Source organism: Carassius carassius, chromosome 12, assembly GCF_963082965.1.
Source record: "Carassius carassius chromosome 12, fCarCar2.1, whole genome shotgun sequence".
Taxonomy (NCBI): Eukaryota; Metazoa; Chordata; class Actinopteri; order Cypriniformes; family Cyprinidae; genus Carassius; species Carassius carassius.
In genome coordinates, this window is record NC_081766.1 from 24,099,065 (window position 1) to 24,126,964 (window position 27,900).

The 27,900-nt window shown below is 35.9% G+C and overlaps 1 protein-coding gene and 1 long non-coding RNA gene across 2 annotated transcripts in view; one reads left to right on the top strand and one right to left on the bottom strand.

Moving 5' to 3' along the window:
- Positions 1–15,935, bottom strand: part of bpnt2 (3'(2'), 5'-bisphosphate nucleotidase 2) — a 93,229-nt gene extending 77,294 nt beyond the window's left edge. The window contains exon 1 of the mRNA XM_059563933.1: positions 15,272–15,935. Within this exon, the coding sequence (XP_059419916.1) occupies positions 15,272–15,610 (339 nt within the window). The 5' untranslated portion in view covers positions 15,611–15,935. The remainder of the gene's footprint in view (positions 1–15,271) is intronic.
- The window catches only part of LOC132155123 (uncharacterized), a 771,383-nt gene that overhangs the window by 130,038 nt on the left and 613,445 nt on the right, over positions 1–27,900 (top strand). The window lies entirely within an intron of this gene.

The window sequence follows — 27,900 nt, forward strand, 5'->3', positions numbered from 1 at the left end:
CGAACGACAGACTCACCGTCAAAACAGTTGATCGCTTTCTTCTGTAGTGGACTTCTGGCGCTGTTGTTAACTCTGGAGCTGCAGAGCTCCCTCTGGTGGGCACACTATGCAACACTCATAACATGAGTGAAGCATGAGACTCTGTTTCTCATGTTTCATCGGCCGTTATAAATGCTGATGCCGATTTAAATGCAATTAGCTTATATCGGCCGATAATATCGGCCGGCCGATATATTGGTCGGGCTCTAGTTTGAATAGAGAAACATAGGCTATGGCCATTTGGAATTACTATTGGGGAATTTCACTGATATGTTTACCAGTTTCCATAATATAGACAGAGAGAATGCAAAAGTCTTTGTTATTCATTTATATATATTTATATAAGAAATAGCTATGTGCTTCAGCAACTAGCTCCCCATCTAAGAGGGTTTTTAGTGTCAGTAAGAACATAGTTTCATGCCACAGAGCTTCTCTTAAAACCACAGACAGTTGACAGACTTGTGTTCTTAGCTTAAAAACTTGTTAAAAAAATTAAAATAAAATACTTATCCCAGTTGCATAGTTTAAATTGTGAATTGCATGCACTAAAAAGTTGACAGAATGCACTTTCTGTAACTGTTACTTAATTTGCACTGCTTCAGTTACATATAGGCCTACATGTATTCATTTAATAAAAAGCAGTAAGTGATCTCTTGGTCTAGATTTTTTTAACTGGTTAAATTAGCTGTTTAATCTAAATAGTTTTTGTTTTTTTTTAATGGGCAAAAGAAAATCATGTTTTATTTTTTATTATTTGAATGCAAATGCAAACATATCGAGATATATATCGAATATCGTAAAAAATTTCACAATATCGAGATATCATTTTTTTTTATATATCGCCCAGCCCTACCTGGGACTAATCTAGGCTATCCAGGGTTTGTTTTTGTTTTTTGTTTTTTTTCATTGCATCTGAAAATGACTTTGTTCATTACATTCACTTCACGCGCTCTGGCGCAGATCAGCCTCCCGCGATGCTCAGCTGTGGACGGTTTAAAAATGTTTGATATAAAGCAGTGGTTCTCAATCCCGTCACGAATTCAAATGCGGCCCGCACCACATGCTGAATTAAAAAAAAACTTTATCAGTTTGTAATTTTTTTTTTTTTACATGAATAAAAAAAAAATGCTACTAATGAAATATAAGCTATATCCTAATGTTTTTATGTAAATTTTTTTCTTCATATATTATTTTCAGACATGAGCAGACCTACTGGCATAAGCATTTAACGAACACATACAAGCGCGCACTTTGGCAGAATTCAATTCAAATAGTCATCAACAGCCACTAGGTAAATTGCCTTTAAGGTAAAATTGCGCATCAGAATGGACAAATTTGTTTTTTAAGGGAGAAAAAAAAGAAATTCAAAAAATGCCAGCGAATTAACATTTACAAACTGTGAATAGTCGCAGTATCAGTATTGAAGAAGAAGTGCTGGATTTTCGGTTTTTTTTTGCCCCGCAACTCACTTGAAGAAGTTCAGGCAAATAGAAACACCATACACTAGCAATCCTTAATTGAAGAAATGTGGCAAAACATCTCTGGAGAGTCTCCAGAGATCTCATCTCTTTTTAAATTCAAAAGTGCTTTCCATATTTGGATCAAAATAGGCTACATTTGTGAACGCACATTTTCTGAAATGTTGCGCATCAGGTCATGCAAGCCTGCATCTTAAAGCCTCTGTCAAACTTTCTGCGTTCGCGAGTCCGCTATGGACCGCTAGGTAGGCGTGACGTAAAAATCGTCATTGGAGAGTGTGCGCCGAGGCTCATGAGCAGACGACCGCGCGGACAGGTGCGCGTGGTCAGTAGACTTCAAAAGCACAATTGCACATGGGCAGGCAGCAGGGGCGGACTGGGACCAAAAAGTGGCCCTGGACTTTCTGGCCCACAGCAGCCCACCACATCAAAACGCAAACGCCCCTGTTTTGATGTAATTTATTTATTTGATATTTAAGTATACTGTTTGGGGATTTTAACCAATAGGGCAACTGATCCTCCATTGAAAAAAAAAAAAAAAAGATAACCTGCGTGCTGCAGCTGTTCATTTAGCGACTCCTAGTGAGCGATACATGTTCATCACGAGACAAACATTCTCCTAGAACTCACACTTTGCATTCAATTAACAGATGCATGAATATGCGGTAATATAAGTTCATGATCCGATTCGTGAACAGATTATTCTCTTGAGTAAATCTTTTAAAATAATCATTTATTTTGTTTAACGAAAACATTGTGGAAACCAGTGGTTCACAAACTGGATAGATCTGAGGTGCAGGGCTCGCAAAATCGCTAGCCCGACGTCCAGGGGCTATTGTGTTTTGCAGTCGGGCTCCAAAATGTATCACTGCTCTTCCCGACGGGCTATCGTGAATAGTGATTTAAAATTCGCGTTGTTCATTCGCTTGGAGGGGTGAAATGTATCGTAGTTGATCGTTTTCACTTGTTTCTAAATCTTGCTGATTCAACTTTTTTAAACAATTTGCGCGCGTTCGAAGCTTGCGCGCACTCGTTCAAAGCACGCGCTGTGAGCAGCATTTCAGACAATGCGCGTACAAAGAATTAATTCATCTTTTGGGTATCCTAACTTCTGAATGAACAAATACACACACAATTATTTCAAAATAATTGTCTCTGCAAGTATTCTCGTAAACACAGTCGGTTATGTTTTAAGTGAACGTATACAGTGGCCAGTGTTGGGGAGTAACTAGTTACATGTAACGGCGTTACGTAATTTAATTACAAAATTATTGTAACTGTAATTAGTTACAGTTACTAAGAAAAAATGAGTAATTAAATTACAGTTACTTATGAAATTTTTTACGATTACAAAGGGGATTACATTTGAATATTTACACACATCCACATACAGATTTAACTTATTTCTTTCCCAAACTGCACTGACTATTCTGAGACATACTGCCCTGATAATTTCCGGGATGCGGAAACACAGTCTGGTTCGTAGAATCCAGTCATAAAAATGAAATGTCTAACGCGGATGGAATATGCCACATTTTGGATGACTAAATCAAAAGTAGGTCAGTACACTTGAATCAAAACATGACATGGACTAGTATCTGTGAATATAAAGCCCCAAAAATGCAATATATGACTTGCACATTCTGCGTGTCTGTGGAAATCAGGCGCGGACTGGACACCGGGAGAACCGGGACAATTCCCGGTGGGCCGATTTTGCCCCACTATTTATTATCATTATTGTATAATTGCCTGCCGAATGTACTAAAGCGATCATTTGCGAATCCGCCATTTGATAATTAAATCTCTAATAAGTCATGAATTGATAGTCATGACTCGCGCGCTCTCCGCGCCTCCGCCAAACGGTTTGGATCAGACTCAGAGTAATCAATGCAAGAGAGAGAGAGAGAGAGAGAGAGAGAGAGAGAGAGAGAGAGAGAGAGAGTGGACTGCTGGAGCAGAGTAGCAGAACTACTGCTCAGGGTTTCAGGTCAGTTTCATCTGTAAAGATGCTTTTTTTGTCTTTGTTTTTTTATTTATTTAATCAAGCAGCAGCATGTTGCTCATCAGTCATCACTCAAAATACTATATAAAGGACATCATTATTATCTGTTTTAATGTTACAGTAGTAATTTAGCTGAAAAAATAATCAGATTTTTTTTATAGGTTTAGGGGGAGCTACGACAGACAACAACACAACCCTTACGAAAATTAACATTTTAATATTTAACTATAAATCCAGAGAAAATGGTTACTATTGTTTAACTGTGATAACCAAAAATTTAAAATTATTTTACAAATGTATTAATTTAAAAATAAATACAAATCCATTTGCAAAACAAAAACAAAACAAGGTTATTTTACTTTTATATAGGCTAATAAAAGCATGGTAATTTTTTTGTAAGGGAAAAACATGACTCGTGTACAGTATTAGGATTTTTCTATAAAGATATTGTAGTATTGTAGAGTATTGTATTGTAAAGTATAGTTTTGTTCAATCTTGAGTATTAAAGTCACGAGAGAGATGGATAACAGGGCAAAATAAAGAGACTGAAGAGAAAAATGGAAGTGAAGGTGCAGTTCAAGAGAGAACTTTTAATTATTTTGCATGTCCCCAAATTAAAGATTTAAACCTTTTTTTATGTCAGGTCCATACAAAAAATGGTTTTGTCCATGAATTTGTTTGTATGAGTTTGAATTTTCCAGTCTGAATTTTTTTCCCAGTCTGCCCCTCCTGTAAATTAATGGCAAAGACATGGTTTCATTTACTACACATTGGCCTACTGAAGCTCGCAGTGTTTTCAACCTCTGCTGCCTCAATATAGGAGTACACGAGCACATAAACATAATTTCTAGAACTGCTCTGTGTCACTTCATGTGCATTTTACTTATTTTGAGAAAACTTTCATCATATACAAAGAGACAGCAGTTTCAAAAAAACACCAATGTTTCAGGAGTTTATTACACAGAATACGTCACATGCTTATTAGATAACTGTATTTAAGTTGATGTATATGCTTTTATTTATTATTCTTTAATTTTCACAAATTTAGAAAAGTAATCAAAAAGTACTCAAAAGTAATTAGTTACATTACTTTAATAAAGTAATTGAAAAAGTTACACTACTATTACATTTTAAACAGGGTAACTTGTAATCTGTAACCTATTACATTTCCAAAGTAACCTTCCCAACACTGACAGTGGCCTGCTGCTCAGAGAAATTCGCTGTACCAGATGAATCTGTCTCTCTCTAAATTAGACGAAAACGCGCTTGTTGGCTGCGCGATCGACTCACTCATCTATTTGCGTAGAAAAGAGATGTAATATTATGATTTCCGTCAATTAAAAAAAATATATATATATATATATTTGTGTACCGGGTGGGCCGGCCCACATTGGCTAGCGGCCCACCGGGAAAAGTCCCGGTGCTCCAGATGGCCAGTCCGCCCCTGGCAGGCAGTGTGAAGAAGCTCATTGCTACTCGAACATGTGCAATCCGTCAATAAAAGAATATAAAGACAGTCAAATGTGCAATAATTCTGGGCAATTGCAGAGCGGATCATCAGCCTGCAGATTCAGAAGTATAAATTGAAGAAGTCTGTGTCCGCGCTGGCCGTGTCTGCGTCCGGATTGCTCATGCGGAAAGTATAACACAGGCGTTACAATCGCAACTTCTTTGTGCTGTTACTCCTTTCAAGCTGAATCTCACAAAATTGGTCAGCTCCTGACAGCATCAGGTGTTTTATTTATGGGGAGTAGAATTGTTTATTTCAATGAATGTAATAGATTATATATCATAATAGTTAGGCTATAATATTATAAATCAGGTTGGTTTGTATTGCTGACGTAATATGTAAATTGTATGCGACTTGCTCTTAGACCATAGTGCGGCCTGCTGGAAAAAAAAGGTTGAGAACGACTAGGTTGCTGTCCCATTTTATAGGCTACAGGAATTGTTCATTTTAAAAAATCAAATTATATTGTTAGTTACGTGTTTATTCTTTAAGAAAACAAGGGAAAAAATAAGGGACAATACGAATATTTGTTTTGCTTTACCTATTTATGTAGGCTACAATTATTCAAAAAAATAAAATAAAAAATAATAAAATAATGTCATTAAAAAATACCATTGGCCTGAGTAATTTTGACCATTATAGAATTGTGACTTTAAAGATTAGTCATTTAGCTGGTAAAAATACTGTGAAATTAATAATGGCATGTATTTTAGAGCATAACAACTGAAGGTTTATGATACATTAGCCAATAAAGCATTTTTTTAAACAACGGAACTTAAATATTATTTCAACCATACAGCATGTAAATGAATAAAATGCATACTTTTCATAACATTTCATTATTCATAAAATGCATAAAGTCTCTTGTGTTTGGATTTGTACTTCAATATAATGAGCTCCAAGTTTAAGAATAGCCTCTCTCTCTCTCTCTTTAACAGCATTAGCTCAATAAAATACGTCTTCCTTCAGGTAGAATGAATGTTTTCTTGCTTGCTAAATGTTGGGCTCATGATCAATAAGTTTTATTCGCCTCAATCTGATTCAGTAAAGTCAAACCGCATACATTAAAGCTGCATCACTGAGCGCGAGTCCCGTGAGGCGGGAACAGAGGATTCCGCTTGGTCCTAAAGCCTTTCCCCAAACATCCACGATCAAAAATAACAATGATTTTCGTAAAATAATGATTAATTATTAATTGATGATTCGTTATTATCATTATTGTCTTGTGAAAATAATAATATGGGCTGCGAGAAAATTATGAATACAAAGAGTAGTGCTGCTGAGTGCAGGCATGTTTCAGCCCAGTAACACACCGTTCCTCAGAGCCAAAACACAGACCGAATTCTGTTCAGCTGGAGGGGGTTGGGTTTTGGGTAGTTATGCATGGCTTGTGGGGGTCGAGATAAAGGTGTGAATTGCTCTTTCATATGGACAGTGTCTTATGAGGCTTTCACTTGCTGAACTGGTTTATATAGGACTGTTGTTTTGGTTATATTCACAGTGCTGGCTCTCTCCGACGAGAGAAATGCAACATTCACAGATAACACAATTTGTTTTTGTTTAAAAAACATTTCAAGCTTTCTGTAGATATATATTTTAATGCATGTGAGACACCTCGATATTAAGTTAATTAAAAAATTATACAATCATTATCATGAAAAAATTAAAGTGATGAGACGGGGCCTCCCTGTTATTAATGCACATTAATAATTTTTGAACAAACACTTGAAAATGAGCTTCGTGGTTTTCACCCGCTCCAAGACCGCTCCATCACGAGTACAATTCATGCCATATAACTGCATATTCAGCAAGAATTCATGTTAAACATATTTAGCTTGATCAGAAGGTTATGACTGCAAGAGTCGAGCGGGATATTAAGAGTTTGTCGGTTTCTTTTACTCATTATTTTCGGGTTAAAGCATGATTTAAACAGATTCACACTCAATCGCTTTCGCAATAATGTAATCTTACAGTGCTACTACATTATGAGCATGCTATCTGATTTTGAAATCGTGAAGAAGTTAATCGATCTGTTTAGATAAAATAACTGACAAAGATGTCATTTTCATCACAAACAAAATCTTCACAGCAGAAAGCAGCAATTAAAGATGTAATGCTTACAATGTTATTAGTTTGGCATGTGATATAGGGAAAAAAGTTTACACATAGCTTAAGCCACTTTGAAAATCTCCTGTTATTTTTTTAAATTATTATTATTATTTTATATGCTATGTTATGAACATAACATTTCAAACATACTGAAATACTTATTCACTGAGTGAAGGCGGAGCGTGTTTCTGGTATCAGTGCGCACGGAGGGGAAGTTGTTGCTTCTCACAGACTCTGCTGCGGAGTGAGAGAGACGTTTCACCCGACGAAATGAAGACGACCGCGGGAGCACAAGCACCGCACATCCGCCGAAAATCAACCTGCAGCAATGCTCGTTGATCGACTCGCCAAGCTTTAGTTTTGTAGGTCACATGGCAGTAAATAAATCGATAATATTACCATGCAGTCAATACAGATATTTAATAAAAACATTAAAACAAGCAGGACTGTAAAATAACAATAAAAAACGCACGCCAGGTCTACACCGGACACAGGTGGAACGATCCAACAAAAGACAACAGAACCCAGTGATGGATACACTGGACACGATCCCCATCATTGAACTGATGCTCGTTCTGTTTATGACAAAATGTTCTGACACTGCGTTCAGATGATTTGACACTGTGATGTCATCAAGTTTAGACACACTTTTCGCTGTGGGGCACAGATGACAACTTTCGCGTCCGGTGTAGACACACATAAAGTCGCTGCTCTATTTATAAAAAAAGTTCTAAAAAAAAAAAAAAAAAAATCTAAACCAGTGGCATAACGAGATGGAAATATAAACTAGAAAATATATTAACAGGTCCTCCGTCCATGACACTGACTCACTGCGGAGCTGGCAGTTTTAATCTGAACAGCTCTTAAAGCTGAGTGGATGGTTAGATGCATGATGGGCTAGTATTAAAAAAATTATTTAAAAAAAATACAAAAATAAAGGTCTTTCCAGTATTAAGGTTATAACAGCACTGTTTTTTTAAATCATCTTGTTGCAGTTATAAATTTGACTGCTAAAGAAATGATAAAGAACTATATTAAAACTTCTTTTGTAAAATTTCTTCGTCATTTGAATATTGATTTAAAAATCGGTTTAAATCATAGATCAGATTTTTTTTTCTAAAATAAAAAAAAAACTGGGATTTTATTTAGGCCATATGATATTACCCTACTTTAAAAGCAAGTAAAGAAGGTTCCCCTTTAAAATCACTTAAGTTGTCAATTACTAATGCTTTTTTTTTTTTTTTACATTGTGTGAATGTTGTTGATTATAATGAGAGAACTTGAGTTTAATCGTGAGGACGTTTTATTAATTCTTTAGAGTTTCAAAGATTTAATCATGCCGGTTTAATTTTATTCATTAATTGTTTTAGGCAAATTAGGCCTAAATAATGGGAACGAAATTATACAGTGCTTCACATTTAAATATGCAACAATTTCTTAATCAGTTTACAGACAAATGTCTTTTTCCCAATAAGTTATGTCAAAATAAAGGACAGGTAACGAATAACAAAAATGCATGTTGTTTTATTAAAGGGAAAAATATATTTATATTTAAAATATAAATTAAAATATAGGCATAATATATTAAAATATTGACATTTTACATACTAATCCATGTAGCCTACACCCCTAAAATAGGCCACCACTTTTAATGCTCCGATGCAAAGTAAACCACAATTTCTTTTGAATAATATAACGCATAATTAATATAATTTAAATAATACTGCACACCTTTTAAATGTGTCAAATCTAAAATATAGTTTAATACCATGTATCTTAGAAAATATAAGCACAGACTCAGGCACAGGCTTGACATTTATCCTGCTTGAATTCGTTCTAAGAAATGCACATAACTCCATAAATACCAAACTTTCATCTGTGAATATTAAATATTAAATATATTAAATATTTAAACTATAGTGTTTTTCTTTCATTTTCCGTGACTGAAGCAGTCAAATGTAACACATCAGCGAGGCAAAACTGACGTCTATTTGCGAAAATGTGCTTTGATGCGCTTGTTTGATAACTTGTGGTTAAAGCGTCACTCAGCGGTCAAAAGCTGCAAATGCACTTTACAAACGCTGCGGCGGCGGTACCCGCGGTGGTAAAAGAGGCGTTTTCGATGTCTACTTAGTGTATAGTGTTTGTGTGTGTGTGAGATTCTTGATTGTTGGTGGTTTTCCCTGTTGGGAAGAGGTAACATTTGTTATTTTTTACAGTTGATCACTAGGTGGGACCATTAACCCTTTAGATAGGCCTGTGCAAAAAAAGGCTTAGTTTCTGGCTTGTATGGAGTTATATGGAGTATAATAGCAAATTAAAGTGTGTGTGTGTGTGTGTGTGTGTGTGTGTGTGATAGAGAGAGAGAGAGAGAAAGAGAGGGTGTGAGAGAGACCTTTGTGCACTTACCTTGATGTACAGTATCTGAAAAAATCAAAATATGCACCTCATGCTCTCAGAACTACATGGAGGAAACAATAAAAAAAGAAGTGTGTTTATGCACCTGCTTCCTTTTGATGGTGAAAAGTACAGATGGCCTATATGTGAAATGCTCCTTTTTTCTTTATGGTAAAGCCAGTTTAAAACCTTAAAATCCTGTAAAAAAATCTACTTCGCATCAAATTTATGAACATAATGTATTATGAACCAAAATGCAATAACAACTTCAAATAAGCTGCAGCTCGCTGGAGGGGTCACGCTACATAATCATTTCTAAAACTTTGGTACAAGTCAAGCCCTTTCTCGTGCTGCTTGCTGTTCTCCTCACCATTAAATATCCAGCACGATGGCATGCAAGTGTTTAAATCCACGTACTTTGAGTCTATTCGCTTGTTAAGTCTGACGTCACGTAGCAGCGCTTCCGTGTCCAAACGCTCCTTCAGTTACCACGAGAAAACAACAAAAGGTGCTACTATTAACTCACAATGTGATAGAATACTAGCGAAAAAGTTATAATATTAACCTTTAACTCCATACCAAAGTACCAGATAGCCAGACCACGAAAATATAAATATAAAAAAATATATATAAAAATTATTTGTGTTTGGGACGATGTGAGCACGGAGACTGTAGTGTATATCGTAAGTTTGAAAGCGTTCAACTTAAATTATCAATATGAATAAACAGTGCTCATAAACGGCTGCTGAGGTCATATTCTCAAGTGAAGCGAGTTGAGGCCTGGACCCGGAAACAGCGCTTCTTACGTCATCACTTAACAACCGAATACTTTCACCACCATTAAAAGTCAGCAGGTGCATAAATACACTTTTGTTTACTCCATGTAGTTCTAAGAGCTGAGGTGTACATTGTGATTTTCTGAAATACATTAAGGTAAGTGCGCAAAGGTCTCTCTCACACACACTCTCTCTCTCTCACACACACAAACATACATACTCAACATAATATGCTGTTATACTCCATATAGCTTCATATACAAGTCAGAAACTAAGCTTTTTTTGCACAGGCCTATCTAAATGGTTAATGGTCCCACCTAGTGATCAACTGTTAAATTAACAAATTTTACCTCTTCCCAAAAGGGAAAACCACAAACAATCAAGAATGCATGATTACATGGTGTCATGGCTTTGCAATCAAAAAATGTCGTTATAATGGAAGTCAATGGGGCAAAAACAGCCACCAACAACAAATTAGGGAGAAAAAAATTAAATCTAATGTTGCACAAAAACTAAAAATGCATCAAAGCCAATGTTGCTACTAATCTTTGACATGCCCAAGTTATAAAAAGTTAAAAAAAAGTCCAGCCACAATTACTTTTATATTGAAAATAAGTCATTTTGTGTGTTTCTTTACCCCAAATCAGTGACATCATTTATGAACTTGGCAATTAAAGAGTTAAAATCTTGGATTTTTTTAAAAACATTTGGTAGTTTTGATCAGGACTGAGGTTGATTAACAGATTTATGCAAAAAAAATGAAAAAAAAATATATGAATCTGATAAATTTTTACAGCAGTTTAATTGAGTGGATGTTTTCATCCCGAACAACTCGAAAGGGTAGTGAATTTGAACAATCCACAAGGGTTAAACTTTAATCTTTATCTTCAAAATATTTCTACTTTATTCTCATAAACTTATTCTGAGTGCAATATTTTTACAGATTTGTTTAAACTGTGTACAATATAATCATGTTTAATTAAGATGAGATATAACACTATAAATACTTAATTCATTTGCAACAAAACTATAAAGTTTTGATGCAAAAGGATGAAGACTTAGGATTCAAAGCTCGCCCTCGCATGCGTTCGGAGTTTTCCCAAAAAGGAATATTATATTGTGGGTGTTGTATTTTGATTAATAATAATAATTACAATACAAAAGTGAAATTTAAATTACCCTGCTTCTAAATAAATAAAACCGTAATTTCGTAAAAATGGGCCAAAATAGACCTTTGAACTAGTAGGCTACCAGAGAGAGAAAAAAAAAAAAAAAAAAAAAAAAACCTTAACATTTTGGCTCGTAATTATTTTTTAATACCTGCATGATTTTAGTCATAGGCCGACATGATAAATATCAAATACGTTTTAACTTGACCACAAGTTTAAAAACAACACTGCAATTGTCATAATTAAGGAAATTAAACTTACCATCATGAAATGTGTCTACAGAGATATAATACCAAAAAGAAAGAGAAACATTGGAAAATAGGCATATTTTATTCAAGATATTATTATTATATGCCATCAACAAGTATTTTTCATTATTACAATCACCACCAGGATGTCCAATTTCACCATGATGAACTTAAAACTGGGTTCTATTATTTTTCTCAACAGTTTTCCTCACAAAATGAAATTCATTTGAAACTATTAGCAACACCAAAATTTCTCAATGCTAATGTTTTCTGTTAGTTTAATCACAAACTAAGAAAAGTAAAACCAATCTTTGTAGCAATAATCATGACCAAACTGAACATGGCGTGTGTTTGTGGTGCATGTCGACAATGTTGTCTCGGCAGGGGCGGGGCATGGAGGAGGTGGGGTTTAGGTAGATGATATTATCAGATATTGCGATATCTTTAAAGGTGATTATCGTTAAGATGTTTTTGACATATTTCCCAGCCCTAAGTATTACTATAGCATTTCACCTAAGCATTGTAAATCAAGCGTATGGCTTTGTTCTTGGTTCTCATCAACAGTATCTCTGCCATGATAAGTGCTAAATGAATGACAGGCTTTCCGTTTTAACATTGTGCAAGGTAAATAAGGGTAAATGAGGGTAATGAGACACTTTACTAAAACATGTTTTATACAGAAACTGTAGTTTTCCACCAAAATAAAAGATCAGCTGGTTTCAGTCATAAAGGTACAAGGGTCTCTCTTGTAAGTGCTGCAAAAAAATATGCATTTATATGCAAAAATATGCAAAATTATTAAAAAAAACCTTTAAATATTATTGTATTTGGATTGTTCTACTACATGTTTTTAACAATACATCCATGCATACTCTGAAAAATAAAGTTTGGGATTATTTTCATCTGTTTTATATAGTATGTTTCCAAAATAAAACTGCTGTTTTACAATTTTGAGGATGTGGTAGTTTATTGAAGTTGATTGTAAAGCCATTGCTGCCAGTCATTTGATTTTTAGCCTCTATCATGAACAGTGTTGATCTAAATGCAAACTAGGATCTAATTGAACATACAATTGTGTATTTATACATGGTGCAAGGTACAACGGTGAAACAACGTCATGTTAACAACGTTCATTAACTTTTCAAATCAACACCAAATTCAGCGTTAATCCAAGGTCTCCAGAACGATCACAATTCCCCCGTGATGAAGGTAAGACGGTGAAACAGAGTCCTGATTTCAACGTTGATCCAATTTGCAAAATCGAAAGGTAATTCAACGGTGATTCAACCCTTGTACCTGACGTTGTTTCAACGTTGAATCAACGTTGAAATGCCGACTGGGTTGTTTCTTTTAATTTAGAATAAATCTACAGAAGCAAACAGACGAGTACAGTAGGCTAAAAACAAACTCTTTACTATGACCTGCCTTAAACAATAACTTCATAATTTTGCAATGGGTTTTAATTATTTTTGCAGTGTTTTTCCTGTAAAATAAAAAATGATCACCAACTGCCTTTTACAGTTTAGTGTGAACTGTGAATGTCTTTGTAGAATTTGAAGTGTTATATATTACAATAACACCAAAATAAAAAATAAAATGTGTTGCCAAATTGTTTTGTAAAAATACGCGCCCTCTGCTATGTGCAGTCATTTATTCTAAATATATACTTTGAAACTATAGTAGCAAAGAAAACATGCACAGGATAGTTTAATTTGTTGTTGCCTGTTCTTTGTGATAAAATTAATGAATGTTAAAGAAGACCATGGTCTCTATGTGAACTGATTATTTTGTAGACACTGTTGAAAAATGAAACCTGAAACAATTGGTGTGAGCGGATTAAAATAAATTGGTAATTAAGTCAGAGTTGTGTCAATATATTTAACTTTACCAATTTATTTGAATCCCCTCACACTTATGAAGGACAAAAAATGACAGAAGTAAAAATAAATAAAACTAGAAATAAATAAATAAATTCAGAAATAATAGTGAAAATAAATACATTTTGGTAATATAAATGGCTATTTCTGTATTTTTGCATGTATTTATTTATTTATTTATGCATTTCTATATGTATTAATTTATGTATTTATACATTTATATAATTATGTATTTATTTATTTATTCATGTATTTATTTATACATTTATATACGTCTGTATGTCCACATTTATTTATTTCTGTATTTCCACATTTCTACATTTATTTTCCCTACGCCTGTATGCTAATTGAGTGGGGGGTGCCCACATCAGTCTGAAGCAGGATTGGTTAGCTGGAGGCCGCATCGCTAATCGAAGCAAACGATCCATCTATCAGGCTACCTTGCAATCCTGCGCTAATGATCTTAAATCGTAAGCAATTGCTTGAACAAAAGTCTCCATCCACGCTACATAAAACTGAAAACAGCTTCTATTAACTCAAGCAGCATTCAGTGTTGCCAACTTCTTTCAATGGAAATTAGCTAAACCCCGCCTTAAAAGTCGCTAAATGACGCCATATGCTATTTAGCATATTCATGACGTAAGTGCGTCATATTATCTTGCCCTTTGCGTGCTGATGTACTGCATTTTAATGCAACCAAAATTCTCAATAAAATGTTTATTATTATATTTTAACGTTTCTGTTGTCCGACAACGGAATTAATATTATAATGACTGAAACACGGTCCATTAAAACTACATAACCAGCTCTCAAAGATGTTAATCTCTGCACTAAAATCCTATTCATGACATTGTCTTATTAAATCAAATGCACATAAGATTAAGACAATGGTTGTACTGTGTTTTCGAGAATATCTTTTTTTAACTGAAAGTGCTGCTCCTCTCTGCTCGCTGAACAGAGCAGAGAGAGAGAGGCGTGTGCGCGCGTTGGGAGAGAGAGAGAGAGCTCGTTCTTGGTAAGGTCTGTCAAAAAAAAGTAGCTAGATTTGTCGCTAGTCGCTTTTTGGAAAAAAGTCGCTATGGGGGTCTGAAAAGTCGCTAAATCTATCGCTAAAGGCGGGCGTACACGGTGTGATTTTTGCTGTCGTACGAGTTCGCATGCGATTTTTTTCAATCGTGTGGAAATGGCACTGTGTACGCCCGCCTTAAGTTGGCAACACTGGCAGCATTACCGAGTAGGCTTCCTTGTACCAGCGAAATCAAGGCAGTAGTAGTAGATAGATTCGATCACATCGCTCTAACCAATCCTTCTTCAGACTGATGTTGGCACCCCCTCTCAATTAGCATACAGGCGCAGGGATAAATAAATGTAGAAATGTGGAAATACAGAAATAAATAAATGTAGAAATACAGAAATAAATAAATGTAGAAATAAATAAATATATAAATACATAAATACATATAGAAATGCATAAATAAATAAATACATGCAAAAATACCAAAATTACCAAAATGTTTTCTGCATTTGTTTATTTAGTTCTACTTTTATTTTTTTTTATTTTTTTTTTCCTTCTGTCATTTTTAGTCCTTCATACACACTCACCCAATTGTTTCATGTTTCATTGCGAAGTGACCTTTTTCTACTTAGTCCCTGCCCCTGCCTGTACCTGTATATCAGGGTAGGTGTTCTTGACCAGGTAGAACATCTTGCGGTGGGAGTTCAGATCACCCAGCGTGAGCTTTTCACTGGCCCCTTCTTTTGTTTTGCCCTTTGACTTTTCCTCTAGTGTGTTGTCCTCCCTGATCCTCTTCACCTCCCGTCCGCCCTGCACCGCAGCCTCCATGGACAGCGCGAGCAGCTCTCTCAGATCCACAGTCCTCTTCTGTCTGAACGAGGCGATTCTACTAGATAAAACTCCCGCGTAAAGGTGATAGATCACGCCGACTCCTAGTAAGCAGAACACGGCTATGCCGAGCGGGGACAACCGGATGCCCATCGGAGCCATAACAAAGGCGGACGTGCGAACAAAACCGATGAACACGAGAACGGCAACAGCTAAACTATTCGTGTTCCTCTTTGGTGATCATTTGCACGTAATTTTAACGCAAATAACAGCGTGCTACTAAATCAAGTGTTATTTATTTCTTTCACTGGCGAAATCCAGATTAGGTCAAGCGAAAATTCCTTCGTTGGTTTGTAGTATATTCCCTAGTCTTAGTACAAATATCTGCTTTCTCACAGTGACAGATGTCTGTGACAGCGAGTAATACTGTATTGCATTCCACGTCCACCGTCGTGTCAACCAAGGCTGAACTAACACTACGTTTTACTTCCTGGTCAAAAAGAAACAGTTTTGAGCACGAGCGAGCGCCCTCTACTGCTTCAGCATCACAAACCTCTGCTGAGATTCGCCCTGCGTCCCATTGTTCATACTATCCATCATTAAGAGATTAGAATAAACATGTCCCAGAGCAGACGATTATCTTGTTTTCTATTTTCCATTTTCTTGTAATAGATTTTTCATATGATATTGCTAATTTTCTTATTTCAATTTAGTTTGTTCCCAGCATTTTTCATAAGTCGGGGTCATAGATGCCTGTTTTCAGTATTGAATGATTAAGATCTTTATTTGAGCACAAAAATAGTTATGTTTCAATAAACTAGTAATTAATTTCCAATATCCTCTCTTAACCATATTTGACTGACTACCTGAAATGTTAACTTTAATGGATATGCCTTATATCGGCTTTTTTTATATTAGTTGCACAAGTGATGGCCGCTTAATTAAAAACCTTTTTTTTTTTTTTCTTTTTTTTTTTTTTTTTTTTTTTTGTCAAAAACAGTGAATACGTGGAGAGTGTTGAACATGCTTTGCTTTTGTCATTCTCAGAATTCTTTAAGAAAAAAAAAAAATGTGAAACCAAAAGTCTATGTTTATGTTTGATGCAATCCCAGGTAAAGTTGTAAAATTAGATATTCTTCTGTTAAATGCTGGCCAACAACCAATGACTTGTAGTAATATCAATCAAGTTTTATTTATAAAGCACATTTAAAATCAACCTTGGTTGGCCAAAGTGCTGTACAGTAAAATAAGAAAGACAAACAAAACAATGATGATCCCTTGATCTGAGTGATCTTGATGGATTATGAATGCTAATTAAGTCGGAAAGGTATTTAGGGGCCTGGTTGTTAAGAGATTTGTAGACGAATAATAAAATTTTAAAATCAATTCTGTATCGGACTGGTAACCAATGCAGAGAACATAGAATTGGGGTGATGTGATCTCGTTTTCGGCTGCCAGTGACCAGACGGGCAGCCACGTTTTGGACCATCTGAAGACGAGAGATGGAAGTGAGAGGTAGCCCAACATATAGTGAGTTGCAATAGTCAAGTTGTGTTGAAATAAAAGCGTGAATAATTGTTGTATATGATATTTATTGGTGATATTAATAATGTTAAAGTAAAATGCAGTAACAGATATGTTAGAAATGTGTTAAAGGAGAATTATGTGCCATGTCATTTGGTCATAAAAACATTGAGTGGAAAAAAGTTTGGTCAATAACAAATAAGTGTTTTATAAGTAATAAAGTAAGAGAAGTATCTTAAAATATAACACAGTGGTCTCCAACATGGTGCCCGCGGGCACCTGGTAGCCCGCGTGGAGTCTCTGAGTCGCCCGCCGAGCACGTTCTATAAATAGCCTGAATTGTAATCTTTCATTTTTTTTTATGATAATGGCATAAAATGAGAAAATAACTATTGATGACATCTCATATACCATTAAAACATAATAAAATAATTCAATAATTAAAAATATTTAGAATCTGCACGTCTCTCTATCTCTCTCTCTGCGTCTCGTGCGCGCACCTCTCTCTCTCTCTCTGTGTCTCTCTCGCTCGCTCTTCGTCTCGCGCGCGCACTTCTCTGTCTCTGTCTCTCTCTCGCTCTGCGTCTCGTGCGCGCACCTCTCTTGTTCTCTCTGCGTATCGCGGCAGAGGAGCAGCGTTTTAATTTAGTTAAACACAGATATTATGTTGCTTTTCTCATTTTACATGCAAGTATAACCGAAATCATTCAGTCACTATTTCATATTTATGCCGTTGTTCTTTCTCCCTTTCCCCCCGTGATTTTGTCTATATCGCGAATATAAGACGACCCCCCATTTTTCAGCCTATTTTTAGGGAAAAAAAACTTGTCTTATATTCGGGTATATACGGTAATTATATATTCAATTGTCATAATATTTAACAATATTACTGTTTGTTGTTGTATTTTTCAAAACTTGAAACTTTGTGTGTGTGTGTGTGTGTGTGTGTGTGTGTGTGTGTGCGTGTGCGTGTGCCTATATCAAACAAGTAGCCCTCAAGACTATTTTATCCCTTCAGGGAGCCCTCACTCACAAAAAGGTTGGAGACCCCTGATATAACACATAATTTACCCTGTTATCAGTTCGAATTGCATAGTGAAAACTCTTGTGACTTTTGTGGTGTTGTTAAAGAATCTTTGGTTCATTGTTTTTTAGTGTGTATACTCAAGATTATTTTGTACAGTACAGATGCCTCATAGTTCATTTCTATGATGTTTGGAACATTAATACAAAATTATGTGTTTTTGCACAAGATACTACTGATTCTAAAGTACAATTTCTTTTCTTACACAACTGTATTTTACTTGGGAAATATATGCATGTAAAGAATTGGGCTAAAGCCAAGGCAAATTTTTAACATTTTATAAAAGAGATCAAACAATTTATTTTACTTCTTTGCAGTACTACTTTGGTAGTATCCAGTATGTATTATGTGCATAGTATGCAAATTTTCTGTATGCATGGAATACCAGGATGACCTACTATATTTGCCAGAATCTGCTAAATAAATCTCAAGTACACTGAAATTAATACAGAAACTGTATAAGGAATGGCATACTACCATACAACTCATACTATATTGCAGTATGCTACAGTATGTGCATACTGTGAATAGTATGTGAATTTTCTGTATGCATGGCATCATCATTCTGCTACATTTGCTGAAATTTGATGTATGCATCTGAATATTCTGCATGGAATATTGTTTCCCAGAATGCAATGCGCTCCATCTGACATTTCATCTTCAAATGCGTGAGTGAACTGGAGGTGGGGAATAGTAATTATTAGGGCTGTAGTACTCGAGTCCGATCTCGGACTCATTGGTGTTTGCACTCGCACTTGTCTCGGACTTGGTCATTGGACTTGCCAAATGTTCTTGTTGGTCTTGACCAAGTCCAACAAAATTAGTTTTTCTCTTTCAATACCAAACCACATTTGCCACCTCCTCGGGGGACTCGTCCGCGGCGCCCGCCGCCTCTTCGGGGGGCTCGTCCGCGGTGCCCGCCGCCTCCTCGGGGGACTCACCCTCCGCCTCCTCGGGGGGCTCGTCCGTGGTGCCCGCCGCCTCCTCGGGGGACTCGACGGTTCCTCGATGTCCGCCAGGGAGAGCGAAGCATCGAGGATTATGCTTGGGACTCTGTGGGGGCGGCTCGGTTGTCGGCGACAGAGAAGACCTGTCTTATGGTCTTCTTCTGGGGAGGACTGGCTGAGCCCTTTAAATCTTTCATGCCATACTGGCACCCCGACGAGACCCTGGAGGACTACGTGAACCTGGCTCTGGAGTTGAGTGGCTCAGCTGACAGGGTGGGGGTGCCGACACAGTAAATTTGTTAGAGTAAAATTTACTCAAATTGAAGAAAATTTTACTCTATGCCAGATAACATTTGGTCCCTCTCTGAAAAGAGTAAAAGTTACTCTTTTGATAGAGCAGTTTTTCCAGAGTTAATTATACTCAATTTAGTGATAATATTTTACTCTTTCCTACGATATTTAACTCTATTTAGTGTTTTTTTAAATCAACTCTCATGCTATTTTACTCACTTAAGAGCTACAAGAAATTGACTCTGCTACTTTTTAACTCTGTTCAGGGGAACTTCAAATTTACTCTGCCACATTTTACTTCCCCTCCAGAGTTGTTTATCATCAATTATGAGTAAACTATAAAGAATAACTAACTGAATAAAGAATAACTATTCATGGTTTACACTCAAAAAGTCTAGAAAATATAAATGAAAAACTTGCTTTTCAGTCTGAAAATAAAATCAACAACCGTATACTCATGTCTCAATTTTATTTTCAAGCACCTGTTTCAACAACATTACACTTACACTTAATTCATTTGTGATCCTAAAAAAAAATAATGAAAACAATACTAAAAAAATAATAAATAAATCTAGCACCTGTTTAGTTCACTTGTGATCATAAAATAAATAATGAAAAGAGTAATACTAAAATAATAGAAAATTGTGATAGTGGTAATGTAAAAGAAGAGATGAAGAATTACATGAAACAATATGGTACAATAAACAAATCAGAATCCAAACCATAAGACATAAGAATATCAAACAACTTGTGGTGCAAAATATCCCTAATCTCCAAAACAGAAGGTGCTTCTGTGGTATGTGCAACTTTGTAAGCATGGATATGATCAGCTAAACAAAACGTTTTTAGTGCAGTTGTAATCAAAAGGACCTGCTCATCTTTGATAACAATTTTCTGGATTACATGAAATACAGGCATTTCATTTTGAACTTGAACACAAACTGCTAACCCCAAACGATAAGTATTTCCACAACGCTTGACCCATTTCACATTTAGAACCTTAGTCCACATAGGTACATTAAGTTTCTCAGCAATCTCAGCACCAACTTCCATTTCATTCAAGGGAGCCATTTTCCCAGGCCCTAATTTCATGTCATTTGGATCAAATGTTTGCCAAATGTAAGCGGTTTGGCACTGGTGTTTTTTTGCTAATGTTTTCGTTATGTTTTTAAAGCTTTTCAACTGCTTTTTAAAAAAGTTATGCTTTGCTTCATAACGCATGCACCAACAATGTATCAGTGGTCCAATTTTCTGCATACAACTGGGGTAATGCACCATGAAATGATGCTTTGGTAACAAGTTCTTATCAGGAAACAAATGCTTAAACAAACTGTGGTGCTCTGCAATCAGGTGTTTCAAATAAATTGTGATACCAGTGGATATAACTGAAGAAAACACTATATTAACTATCTGAAGCAATAAAATAAACAAATACCAGTGTTGATCATTAGGACAGACAAGATCTCCAAACATAATGGGTAGATGACGCAGTAAACACCAGCTCTGGGTGGCATTTAAGCCCAAGTCATTGGAACCCTCTCTTAATGCTACACCAGGAGGTTTGTTGTTTTGTTCCAAGAAGCCATAGTTGAAACTCTGAATTCTTCTGTGTACTTCTGCTGATGTGGTGTAATTGTCAATCAGGTGCTGAAGGAGTAATTTCATTTCATATTGTCCAACGCCCTCTAAAATATCATGCATGATATCAACCGAAAAATTTGCAGTGGTGTGGAAATATTGCAACGAATTTAAAAGGCAAGACTTTTTTACTCCCATTACATAAGGTAGACTGGGATTGCTCTGCATACTCTGACAGTGTTCAGCATGAAGTTCTTTAGTTCGCACTGATATCTTTGGACTATCTTCACTGAACTCTGTCTGAAAGTCTTCTTTCTCTAGTAAGCAAAAGCGGCAGCAGTACCTAGCACTGAAAGATTCTACAAAACCAAATAAAGAATGGACTCCAAGGTTGTCACCGGTGACTTGGACAATGGTTCCATAAACTGTATGATCAAATAAAGGAATCTGAATTCCCTTGGTTTCCAGTGTTGAGATATCCTGAACAAGCGGCTCTAGTATTTTATCAAACCCGTATGTTTTTATATCTTGTGCATGAAATAAAGCGACTAAATGGATATTTAGTAAACTCGAATTGTATTTAGGGGAAATATTTCTAAGGGTAAAATAGATAGCTCCTAGTTTATGTATTCCCTTTTTTGATCCAAGGGGGTTTGAGCATTCGAATTCATCAAAAAAAAGCTGGATCTGAACAGCATGTCTTTGTTTTGAGAAGAGCGCATGATTCTTAAAGAATTCTCCATCTTGTATGTCATAAATAAAATTTGGTATTTGTTGTGAATCCCTCATCATCATATCTTTAATGTTAGGGTGCTTATAAATTGACTGTAATGTCTCAAGAATTGGTATATATACAAATTTATCCTTAACAATGGTTTGGACAAAAGTTCCAATTGTTCTGTTACGCCGTGTAGCAAATCTTGTTCCGAGAACATATTCAACAGGATCTATTTTTCCCCATTTATCCGAAAAGTACTGCATTCTCTTACTCTCAGTGTTTAATGCCACAAAAGGATTTTGCATTTTTTCAAAACACTGATCAATTTGAGACTCAACTAAACTTTTTATGGGCTCCTCTAAAGATAAGCTGTTTTTCACAGATTCTTGAGTTTGACTATAAACGTCTCCAATCACTTCTTCTAGAGCACTAACAACATAGTTAATAGTTGTCTCTGCAACACCAGCAACTTTAAGTTCAGCTACCACTGTTGCACAACTGTTTGCTATATTTGTTTTTAGGAGTACAGGTTCACAAGTTGAATTTTCGTTTGGTAAAACACCTACATCCCCTAGTGAAATGGAGTTGGCGTTGGATGAGCTTTCACCATACTCGAGGCGCGAACGGTCAATTGAACAACACTTGCTGAGATGCTTTCGTAATCCAGAAAAACTATGGTAAACATGTGAACAACCTCTTTGAGCACATTTTAACTTCAAACTTTTGCCTGGACAAAGGCCATGAACTAACTTAAAGTGCCTTATAAGGGCATTGGCACTAGCATGCCCCCTTTTACATATGAAACAAATCATCTGCTCACTGGAGCATTCTAGCTCTTAACTCAGCCACTCTGGGATTCACCTTGGTGGTTTCAACATCTATGTCATAGACAGTGGTTTGCAGAAAGCTATACACATTGGTAAGTTCCTGACAGTATGAGGTGCCAAAGACAAAGTGAGCTTTGAAAAGCTCATCAACACAGGCCAGTGAATTAGAGGCCTTACAGGGTAGAGCATGTTGGTCAATCACAATAAAACAAGACTGGACCATACTTCTCTTTGGCCCAACAACAAGTAGATACGGCTGGAGACTCTCTCCAATGGTATCCAAGTGCCCTTGGATACTGGTACCGGTCTGTGAAAGAAAGAAAACACATTAGTGCCAATGTGATTTAAAAGTTAAACTCAATATACACCATGAATAAAATATACAGTGATGTCTTCTACCAAAGTTTCATTACATACTTCCAACAGATTGTTACTAAGCAGGGCTCCAGACTAACTTTTCCACTGGTTGCATTGGTGCTACCAACTTTCTCAGTTGGTCGCACCAGCACATGATTTGGTCGCACCCATTTTTTTTTGCTACAACATAGGATTAATCAATGCATGCTGATGAATAGTTGTCTCAATCTTTTCATTTTTATATGACTTAATTCCTAAATTTCCTTAATTTCGAATGGACTATATGCACGGTTACTTTCTGGAACATTCCGTACTCACTTTACATCCACACAAAACCATCAATGGTTGACTTAATGTTGTATTTCTCTTTTAATGCCGTTATCACACTTAAACACAGTTTGAAAAATGGATTCAGGATGTACTCGTTCATTATATAAATTTGGTTGCAGTCTAGAACCCTGCTAAGTATGTACTAAGTAGAAAAGAATAGAACAAGAACAACAATTTGGAGGACCAAATAAGAACCTGTCTGAGAATTAAGCAAGTTCAAGGTCACACAGTAACACAACAATATGAACTAGTGTCATTTGATCTGCTTCATCAGTAGCTTCACCTTGATGAATTTGACAAGACAATCACATGCTTTTCTCGCTGAGATCTTTCCCGGTCTTTTGCGACCTTGACTTGAGGGTGGTAAAAGGTGAACCAGCATCAGAATGGAAGACATGTCACTGTCCCAACCTGGAGACAAGGAAAACAAAATAAACACATTTGTTTTAAGTTTTTAGGTAGAAGGGGTTGAGCATACCCTCCTACTCAGTTGAACTAGTTTAACTTAGATTTAACTTCACTTGGATGATGTGCCGGTATAAATACATTAACCACTCTAGTACTTTAGTTTATACTGCACACAGAATCAGTATTAACAGCACATTAATGGCCAAGTCTTGATGACTACAAATGTGTGGATGAATTAAGGTGAAACCTCTACATATATTGAAATGAGGTCATAGAGTTAAACTTTATCTATTACATATCAACCATACTTTTGTTATTCAGAGACCCAAATTCTGTAAATCTGCAACTCCTGTACTAGGCCTTTGAGAAAAGATCAGGGTAGAAATGTTAGAGAAACAGGTGATTTTCATTCTGACAGGTTACCCCATGCAAGTCTGTGTTGCATATGAATCAAGCATGTCTAATGGGTAAAGTTGTGACCACACTTTAAACTCTATAGATCTGAATAAAGCTATGCTTGTCATTAACGCATAACTTCCTATTAAATAATTTAAGTTATAGCACAATATAGTTACCTTCTTCACCTTCAGTGGCTTCAGCATTTTGGATGAGGTCTTGGAGCTCACTAGTCTGTGTGAGGCCACGGCACTGTGCAATAACCTTTGGTTTTATGTTGGTAGACCACTTCTCCAACAACTTTGCAGAGGTCGCATCACCAAATAGAAGTCCAAAATCTTGATCAATCTGTACAAAATGCCAAAGATAATTAAAGTAGGAACCACAGTAGAAACTTGCTTTTTTTACCTAATGAGTCTGGGTTACTGCAGAAAAACAATAGCACTTAATTTCATATGTGTATGTTTTCATGTTTAAAAATTTGAAGTCTCACATACCAAGCCTGGTATATCCAAGAATCGCGGGAAAATAGAAAGAATATCAGATGACTCTTTAGGGTCGTGCAGCATCTTCTGGCGATAGGCCAGTGTTAACCTCATCTTTTCCTTTACCACTGCCTCATCAGCTGTATGCTTCATCAGGGCAATTGCTTCCTGACACTGACGTTCATCTTTCAACCAGCTGTCTTCTTTGAAGGGATCCCTGTCAGTAGTTGGCCCACCTGAAAGTGTTTAAGACAATATGAAAACCAAATATTTAGTTCCTTTTCTTTCAAAAGCATGCACAACACATTTATACCAAAACTAGATACATGACAGGAAAAAACATAGAAAACATACATGTACAGTATCCCAGATGAACTTTTAAATTTGCCCAACATGGATGATTGTGCAAAACATATTTGCATTTAAAAAGAACAGCAATTATATTTTGAAGAGATACTATGTAACACTTGACCTCATTTACATTATGACTTAATTACAGACCAATCTGGAACAAAAGAATACTAGAATACTTTTAAAAAATTATAAAAATAAGCAAGTTTTACGTTCAATAAAAAAAAAAAAGTTTATCAAGCCTTCCAGCCAAGCTAATAAGAGCACTAACTAAGCATCAAATATCGCACCTGTTTGTGGTTGCCGTTGGCGTTTCATCCGTCCCTCTGATGCTTCTTTCTGCAGAGTCTTTATTCTCCATGCCAGATATCCACTTCCATCTTCTGCATTGTAATAGTGCTCCTATGACCAGAACAATACACAGACCTAGTAGTTATACATTACACAGCTAAGAAAATAAATACCATATAAATTATAATGTAGATAATCTTTACTCTGCAATAAACAGAGTATATCCTCTTCCTGTAAATCAAAAAGATTGAGAGGCAACAGCTACTTACATAACCAAGCTTGCTCCTGGGGTCAGCCAAGTATGGGAATAGGGAGATGATTCCCTTTGCATATTCTTCCTTCAAACGTCGGGAAGGGCTTGTTCTTTACACGCACAAATTAATTACAACCCATAACATCATAAACATCAATTTACAAATAAATGTATGAACAACCTACCCATGTTCATTTGTCAACTGGGCAACCAATATTTTCACCAAGTCACGTCTTCTGCCATCTGACAGACTTTTAGTGCGCGTGTATTCATTTATGACCTTCTCGCCTCCAGGGCTGCTCTTTAGGATATCTTCAATCATCTGGAGGGGGGAATTATGTAATATTGAGCAGAGATGAGAAATTATTAACAACTGACAAGTGTAGTTCCAAATATATTTACTATTTAAGTAATTCTATATACGTAGATGTATTTCAGAGGCAAGATTGTTGATCCTTACTTGACCAAGATGACGTTCCTCAGCTCGATTTTTTTCAGGAGGACTTCTAATCAACATTGCTGTGTCATCAGACTCTGACGTGCCCTCAGTATCTCCTAAATATGAGCTTAAGCTTAAAGAATCTGCAATATAAACCATATCAATGGTCTGAAGATCTGTTCATACTACTTTTGATTGCATGCTATAACAGCTATTGAGAATTAGTCGAATAGATTAGACTATGCAAATTGGTAAATATTGCTGAGAATAAACAAAACTTACCATCAATGCTTGCTGTGCCTGGGATGAAAATTTCCAGGACACCAATGTCTGGTCGTGTCAGCAGATATTCAAAAGCTTCCTCATCAACCTCTGTCTTTGAGTCATCAAAGACTTTTACATCCATTGTAGGAAGATCAAATTTCTTGGCAACTGAAGGAAGACAAACCATTGGGAAATTGACAAAGGCCAACAATGCCAAAGGAACTAAAACAGTTATTTTTATACCCCATAAGATAAAATCATACTTATTACATTACTATTAAAAAAATATTTTCAGAGGAAAAAGTATTAATGATATAAACAATGTTAAAGTTTGTTATATCTCACCACATTCCAAAAACGTCTGAAATGTAAAAGGTGTTGGAGAAAAAATATATTTCTTGCTATCTTTGAACTTCACTCTGACAACGTTGTTGGTTTGCATTCTGGAGGGACCAAAGACACAAAGTTACACAAGGCGTTGACACTCACAGTCAGATGAAAAAAGGAAAAAAAGAAAAAAATTGGTAACACTTTACTAAGCTTATTTTATAGGCCCATTTTCTTTCTTTTTTTTACAGGCCGAGTAAAAATTTGAATCACTGGCCCGACTGGATTTTCCAGCTAAAAAATCCTTAGCGTTGAGCCCTAGATTATGTATAATATAAGGTAATGAAAAGCATGATAGCTCCCTAATGTTGGCTGAAGTCATTGTTAGCTGTTGAGGTTTTTGTAAGATTTTGGATAGTAATGACGCAAGTGTTACTACATCTTTCTAAAGGAACTACTAATTATTTGGATCAGTATTCTAAAGTGAAGATCTTGGTAACCTACTAGTAATGACTAAAGTGTTACCAAATCAATCGGAAGGAATTACTATTCCAAATCTTCCAAAAATCTAAAAAGCCTACAATGACTATGACTTTAGCCATTACTCGGGAGTTATCATGCTTTTAACTTTAGAATACTGTTCCAAATAATTAGTAGTTCCTTCTGAAGGATTTGGTAATACTTGAGTCATTATTAGTGGGTGACTACCATTACCATATTTTATACGTTATGCATTATTCACGTTAATTATGAACCTGCAGTGTTCTTAGTAGTCCTCTGGGAGGTATGATTTTTATTTTATTTTACTGATAAACTAATTGTGAACTACCACATTCAGAACGATATTACTTACTAATTCATAAATCAGAGTTTCTTGTTAGTTAATAGTTGTTACTACGTGTTAACAATGCATTAATCATTTGTTCCATTGAAGTTATTCATTAATGATGGAACTTCCATCATTTATGAATAACTAACTTACACATGATGTGTAACAGTTAGGCTATGCGAATAACTAAATGATTAACGCATTGTTAACACTCTAGTAACCACCATTGAACATTATTCTAACGTGTTACCAAATGCACTACACAACATAAATTAACTTTTTTCACTAATGTGTTTTTAATTTGTAATAACAGTTTAATAGTTATGTTAAGGCACGGTGCTCAATGCTCATCCAAATCCACATCAAAATGGCCTCCATCGATCCTAACGTTAACTTAACTCATTACAGAGTCAAGTACATGTGGTGCACAACTCGAGCGCGCTCGTCACATTTGATATGAAGCTAACTTCACTGGTGTTAACGTTCATGTAATATATATGTTAGCTAACGTTATTTGCTTTGGTTACAAAAATAAGATAATTTATCATTTAAGATAATAAGATAACTTTCAAGATTTATCCTAACTTATTTCTATCTTGAGGCCAGTTTAAAATGTGATCATTTTAGGCTATGTGTTCGCCTTCCCAGTAAACTAACGTAGGCTAAACATTTTGGTGCACCACAGCATCCAACAAGTGATTAACGTTAGTGATTCTCCCTCGTTAGCTAGCTAAACAAGTCTTGTCGAGCACT